General features: G+C 40.8%; 2 protein-coding genes across 2 annotated transcripts; one reads left to right on the forward strand and one right to left on the reverse strand.

Annotated features, from left to right (window-relative positions):
• The first annotated feature begins 212 nt into the window (after positions 1-212).
• Positions 213-1551, forward strand: LOC118347906. Its single transcript, XM_035688060.1, has one exon. The coding sequence runs from the start codon at positions 681-683 to the stop codon at positions 1314-1316; it is 636 nt and encodes a 211-aa protein (XP_035543953.1). The 5' UTR covers positions 213-680; the 3' UTR covers positions 1317-1551.
• Positions 1552-4720: 3169 nt separating this feature from the next.
• LOC118348759 lies at positions 4721-5125 on the reverse strand. The gene has a single exon (XM_035691121.1). It carries the CDS (start codon positions 5123-5125, stop codon positions 4721-4723), a length of 405 nt encoding a protein of 134 aa, XP_035547014.1.
• Between the last annotated feature and the right edge of the window lie 2417 nt (positions 5126-7542).

The raw sequence follows: 7542 nt of genomic DNA on the forward strand, positions 1-7542 counted from the left end.
ATTGAGATAAATTTTATATCTAAACTAATCCTAAGCCAAATAAATAGATTCTTTTTAAATAAAACAAAAGAAATACAGAAATCTTTACGAAGACAACGTTAAAAACGGAAATATATATATATATATATAAAAGAAAAAATAACTTTTTAATTATCTCCCTACTGATTTTTAAAAGAGAAATAGCTAAGCTTGGAGGCATTGTATCTCGGTCAAGACTCAAAATTATGATCCATAGTAATATTTGGCAGTCAGGGGCATAAAAGGAAGGAAATCGATCCCATCCAAAACCAAAACCAAAACCAACACCATTCTCGAGGTGTCGATTTTTTATCCCAAAACGGATGTACACGACCCAACAACACGGCCTACCACGTCATCCACCTTTCCCAATATTGCCACCACACTGACACGGCAGCTTTAATACTTCGCAAATTCCCGCCCTTTTCTCCACACTGCTCCACGACCCAACAATACTTACTGCCACGTTACTATCCGAAATCTACTTTCCACGTGGCACCATCACATAACATTACACGCTGATCGGGCTGGCTAGTGTTCAACAGATCAGGATTTTTGCCTTCAACTAGAGTCTAGGACCCACTAAAAAACGCCAGATCCTTCTCCTCCACGCGCCTGTGGAAAACCGTACCTCTCCCCAGAAAAATATTTATATACTCGCAATGACTTGCTTCTTCGGCAGTCGGCACCTTTTGGCAGCCTCTGCTTCTCTCGAAAGCCGTACTCTCACTGCAAGAGAAATGGAGGACACGCCAAAACGGCACTGCTACGACACGGCGGCCTTAGAGGACACGGTCGGTGTGAGCGACGACCTTTTGGCTTGGCTGTCCGTGGAGGAGGACGCAGTTTCGCAGCTAATGGAGCTGTTGGAGGACGACGCGGAGAAGGGCTCGGTAAGTTCTGCCACCACCGCAGGCTCCGTGAAGGCGGCAAAGGTGAGGTTTATTGAATACCCGTACTCGTTGCCGTTGATTTTCCAGCCTTCGACGTCGTACGTCACCATCAACGGAAACGAGGAGAGCTGCGGGTCGTCGTTCTCGGAGTCGGACTCATCAGTGATGGCTAGCGTGGATATGAGGGGGATGCTAAGCATTGGGAAGCGGCTAGCTCTGTTAGGAGCGGAGGCGTTTGCGTTGGGCGAATGGAACGTGGCGGAAGGGGCGAGGGAGGCAAGCGAAGAAGAGGCGCGTGGGTGGTCTGTTGTTTCTGGGGAAGGAGAAGCAATGGACGGCTGTGATGTGTTTGAATGGGATGATAAAATGCTAGAGAGGTTTCTGGGTGAAGATTTAGAGCAGTGAATAGTGGGGGTTTGTAATTTCTTTACATCTTAAAAAAGAACTGTGAAATGTGAATAGAATATACGGAGAAAAGAAGGAAGAGAAGGCAAAATTGTGGGTGGTCTTGTGCTGTGCTGTGCTGTGCTGTGCTGGGGAGAGCTCTAAGCCCACTGTTTCCTTTAGTTTTGTAAACTTACCCAGAAAGTTGAACAGGAAGGAACGAGAGAATAGTAGGAAAACACTTTATTTTCAATTTTTTTTCAACTCTCTATTTTTTTTTTTTTTTTTTTGGCAACGATAAAGATAAAAATAGAACTAAGAAATTAACTCACGAACATTTGTTTTTCTTTTATTTTATCTTTAAAGATCTAAACTCACGGACGCGTTTTCATTTAATGGAAAAAGGGCAAAAATGAAAAAGGGATATTTCACTTTAGAAGGTGAAGAACAGTAGGTAATTAAAAGCATGCGATAGGAATGGAGAGGCTACACCTACCTACCCTATAGAGAGGTACATTTAAGTTGGTTGCTCGTCGTGTTTCTCGTGGCAAGCCTCAATTCTCTTAGGTTTTGTTTGGTTACTTAATTTCTCTCCTATCATTTTAATTTATTATTATAATTTTTTTAAATTTTAACATAAAATAGAATAAATAATTTAATTTTTTTAAATTTTAAAATAATAATAATATTAAAAAATAATATTCTATTAATATTTTATCATCTCAATTCAATTCAACTCATTTTAACATTTAAACACAACTTAAAATTGTAACGCTTTAAAAAAGAAAAAAAAAAAAATTAGTCCCATTTTTTTTAATTCTTAAAAGAGCACTAGATGGTAATGCCTTTTTTTCTAGAGATGGGCTTATGGGTATACCTCTATACGCTATGTAATAAGAGCCAGTATTAATTAGACCCTATAAATTATAGGTTTTGAAGTAGAAACTTCGATCACTATCTCCCTAATCCAACTGCTACGGTAGAAATTGGACCAAAATGCTCCTACTATCATTTGACGGTTTACAATTGACTGAATACACACGGGATATTTTTCAATATTGTATAAGTCCATAGATGTAAGGAGTGCAGACTTTGCTAAATGGATCCCTGACTTCACACATCCCTGGCTACTGAACAACCCTAGAGAGCATGGCCTAATGTCTCAGGTTCCAAACTGCATATTGGAAAAGTCGATTCTTCTATCACTTTCCTCATTTTCAGGTTTGCAAATGTTGGAAGGGCTTCATTGCATGCTCTCCAGATAAACAATTTAACAGCAAGGGCCACCCTCATCTTCCATAGTCCCTGGATCTTCTTGAAACTTCTCCCTCCATTTCAGACTCTACTTTTTTCTAATAATGGTATCCACTCTTAACAGTATATTGACCATCGGTAGAGAAATGCCAGACCAACCTATCCTCCCTTCCACCTAAACTGATGGGGATGGATTTAATGGCTTCAATCTCCTGAGCTGAGAGCATGTCCTGCATGAGATCCTTTTTCCAACTTTTCAGCCTTGGATCAATTATATCACTAATAGATTTGCACCATACTTTAGGATCTCTAGGGGAAGTAATCTTATAGCCTGGAATGGATGGAATCCACCTATCCTCCCATATATTAATATTGTTTCCATTCCTCACCCTCCATAGTAGACTTATTTTAAGTATTGACAATCCTGCATAAATGCTTCTCCATGCATATGAAGGTTCATAACCGAGCCTTGACTCCAATTAACCCACTTGGGAGAAGTATTTATGTTTGAAGATTCTTGAGACTAGAGAGTTGGGTTCCTGTATCATCCTCTAGCTTTGCTTTGAAAGCATTGTTAGGTTGAATCCTCGAAAGTCCCTAAAACCAAGACCCCCTTGCTCCTTTGCTGAACTGAGTTGATCCCATGTAATCCATTGGATTTTTGAAGTATCTTCATTATATCCCCACCAAAATTTCTTGAGGAGTTGGTTAAGTTTTGTGGTAATGGATGTGGGCAGTAGGAAGATTCCCATTGAGTAAGTAGGTATTGCTTGGAGCACTGCCTTAAGAAGTATCTTCTTGCCTGCTACTGAGAGATGCTTAGTCTTCCAGTTGACAACTCGAGCCCATGCTATGTCTATTAGAGAGTGGAATGCTGCAGTATTTGTTCTCCCAATCACAGCAGGCAACCCGAGGTATTTTTCAAAGGTCCCAGTGGACTTAATCCTAATTAGTTGTAGAATCTCTCTTTGTACCCCTTGGTGTGTATTCTTACTAAAGAAAATTGAAGACTTGTCTTGATGCTTGTTCATAGAGATCCAATATCTTAAGCACTCTAGAAAGTTCCTCTGATGTAGCTTGGTAGAAGAGGAGGCTGTCATCTGCAAAGAACAGATGACTCACCTTTGTGGGGGCCTCTTCCTATGGGAACACTAGTTAGTTCACCATTCGCCTCAGCTTTATTCAGAAGGGCATAAAGGGCTTAAGCACACATTATGAAAATGTAGGGAGAGAGGGGATCCCCGTGTCGACTGCCCCTTGTTGGAAAAAAATTCTGTTGGGATTCTCCATTAACTAATATTGAGTAGGATACTGAGTTTAAGCAGTTTTGGATCAGGGTGACCCAATGTTGGGGAAAACCAATTTTCTTCATCACAGCCTCCACAAACAGTCACTCAATCCTATCATAAGCTTTGCTCATGTCTAATTTAAGAGCCATGAATCCTTTTTTCCCCTTCATCCTTGAAGTCATCGAGTGTAGGACCTCATAAGCAACTAAAGTATTGTCTGAGATAAGTCTCACAGGTACAAAAGTGCTTTGATTAACTGAGATGAGGTCTGGGAGGACACCTTTCAATTTGTTTGCCAGAATTTTTTACACTATCTTGTACAATACATTACAAAGACTGATGGGCCTTAACTCAGTCACCTTTTGGGGGTTCTTAACTTTTGGTATAAGGGATATGAAGGTATCATTCACCTCAGTAAGAGATCCCTCATGATTCAAAGTTTGAAGCACAAATCTGCATACCTCACCACCCACCACCTCCTAGTGTTTCTGATAGAACTAAGCAGGAAAACCATCGGGTCGAGGTGATCCCAAAGGGTTCATCTGGAAAACAGCTACTTTAACCTCCTCAGTTGTGAACTCCTTCATAAGGGTTGGGGACATCTCAGTAGTTAATTTTGGACAAAGAGCCTGTAAGCAACTCTCAATATTAGTTGGCAAGGATGTAGTGAAAAGTGTAGAAAAAGAACCTGTTAGCAAATCACCAATGTCACTCTACTCTTAAGCTATTCTCCCATCAGTATTTTCAATACACTTAATGGAGTTAACTTTCCTCCTTTGGCTAGCTTGCATATGGAAATATTGTGTATTTTTGTCCCCATTCCTCAGCCAATGCTGTTTGGCCCGCTGTCTCCATTTCATGTCTACTTTTGCTTGTGATACTTCAACTCTCCTTTGAAGTTTCTGCAATTTGGACCATGTGGGATCCATCACCAGTGTCTTGCAAATGGCTAATACTAGCCAAATCTCGAGAGATGTCCCTTTGGTCTTGTTGTATAGTCTTTTGTTTCCAAGATATCAACCCCCTTTTACATTGTTCAAGTTTAGACCTTATCATCCCTGCCTTTATAGTTCCCTCCGCCACCTTGCTCCAAACTTCCTTCACAATACCACCACACTCCTCCTTCAGCTCCCATGCAGCTTCATATCTAAACACTCTATTTCTCCTCCCTCTTCCATACTCCAGGTTTTGCATGCAAATATGAAGAGGGGAATGATCAGATTTTACAGCAGCCATTGCATTGCATAAAGCATAATTAAACATGTCATTCCATGTTTTATTAGCCATAGTTGTGTCAATTTTCTCCTTAGTGAAACCCTTGCCACTTCTATTGTTCGACCAAGTGAATTTATGACCTTTGGAGTGAATGTCATAAAGGCTACAATGATCAAGAGCTTATCTAAAATTCTCAATTTGTCTGTAGGGTCTACTGGCCCCCCTATCTTTTCCTTTTGATGTATTATTTCATTGAAGTCACCTGCACACAGCCAAGCTATAGGAAGGCTAGTTTAAGCATCTTGAGAAGCTCCCAACTGCTGCTTCTTTTCATTGTGTCTGGGTGACCATAGAAACCAGTGAATTGCCAATGGGGTTTCCTCCACCTTCTTCGATTAAAGCATTGATGTGCCATCTAGAATAGCTAGTGATTCTAACCTGCCAGCCTTCCTTCCAAAGTATAGCAATGCCACCACTTGATCCTATACTATCCACAGCTAAACAACTATCAAACTTCAAAGACCTTCGCACCTCCTCCATTCTAGTATTGTTATACTTAGTTTCCATAAGGAAAATTAAGTTTGGGCACTTCTCCTTAGTTAATTTCAGGATCCAAATTGTCCGAGGGTTCCCAAGCCCTCGGCAATTCCAAACTAGAAGACTCATTGGTGTTGGCAAGGCTGGAAAACAGCAACTGCCTTAGGAATTTGGTTCTCGATACCTTCTTCACAAAACTTGTGTTTCTTGGGACTAGGTTGACCTTCCTTATCATTTCTTAAGCCCCTCCTTTTACTCTTTTGACTTTGTTGGGAGTTGGTGATATCAAGCAGATTCCCACTCAAAAGAATCTTGCTTCTAGCCTTTCTTTTCCATTTTTTAAGTTTGGGGACCCCATCATTCATGGCTGTGACAGGGGAGCAACCATAGGAGCCGCCATATTGGAATAACTCCCCTTGGCATTGTCTGGCCCATCCTCAGTCAGCGGCACCTCATTATTGTTGCTATTAATGTGATGCCCACTAGGCATTGATAACACGGTTTGGCTTTTGGAGTTGTCCAAACTATTCATATGGGTCTAAACCCCTTTGGTGACTAGTATCATTGACATCAGTCTTAGCAGCCTCATATTGAGACAAGTTTGGCTCATTAATGGAAGTCCCCACACTTCCATCACCAGGGTTGGGGGGCCTTGTCACATTTTGGTTCCAACTGTTTTGTTTGTCAGTGCTGGGGGTAAAACCTGTGTTATTTCTAGAATCAGTATTAAAGGCCCTCCTTGATGACACCTCCTTCATCTCATCTATTTTTCCTCCCTTCATTTCTTGCTTACCAGCAGCAACTCCACCTTGTCTAACCTCCTCTTCCTCAGCCCGCTGCCCCTTCGCATTATTGTGTCCGGTGGAACCACCATATTTACGGCTATCAAACATGTTAGTATTCATTGGTTGTGCTCTTAGCCAGGGTCCAAACCGCATGGACTTCTGTTCCTCATGATGCTGATCAAACCTTGGCCTCGAGCATGTCGTCCCTTTATTGTATAATACTCCACAATGGAAGCAAAAGTCTTGAAGCCTCTCATATTTGAGGGATATCCAGTATTGCTGCTCCTCAAACTCCAACCACTTCCCCCTTAATAGAGGCTTTTGAATATCTACTGCCACCCTTACACGTATCTTCCCCACACAGATTCATCAGACTCAACATCCACCCTTATTACATGTCCAAGAGAGGCTCCAAAAAGTTCTCCTATTTCTTCAGTCATCGTTGCCAGGGATAGGTTGTGGCATTGAACCCAGAAAGGTTCATAACAGAACTGTAAGGCATTAAGTGAAACCTTCTCATCTACCTCTTGTAATGCTATTAAGTTCCTGTCAAAAAACCATGGTCTTCCACTTAAAACTTTATCTTTATCTTATGCTTGCTGAAACTCTATTAGGAAAACTTGGTCACTTAGGTCCTTGAAACGCACTCATCCCTGAAGCCTCCAAACCTGGGATATAGTCATTCTAAAAGCTTCGTTGTTGACCCCTTTCTCAGGAAGAACCTTACCAATGATACATAGCTTCCCCTGTGTATTTCCCACCTTGGTTCCCTTGGATTTTATTTGCATTACAGAGTTTTCCTCCTTTGATAGATGGAGCCGTTCCCATCTCTTTGTTAGATCTTCCTCAACCATGTTCACAGAAACCCCCACACCCACACAGCCAGTGAGACCAAGCCCTGTGTCGAAGAAACAACGGCACTAAAAACCCTACTTAGTCTCGAGAGAAAATAGAGAAAAAGAAGGACTCCCTATCCTAGACTTCATCCCTATTACTTTAAATAGCTTAATTACAAAGGAAAAACTGAGGGTAATAAAATATGCTATTAAAAAATTAAATTATTTACTTAGTTACCATATCTTTAAAGCAATTTTAAATATATTACATTTATTTGGAAATAATATAAAAATGTATATTTTGAGATAGAAGTAACAAAAAATGTTATTT

This window comes from Juglans regia, chromosome 1 (assembly GCF_001411555.2).
Source record: "Juglans regia cultivar Chandler chromosome 1, Walnut 2.0, whole genome shotgun sequence".
Lineage (NCBI taxonomy): Eukaryota > Viridiplantae > Streptophyta > Magnoliopsida > Fagales > Juglandaceae > Juglans > Juglans regia.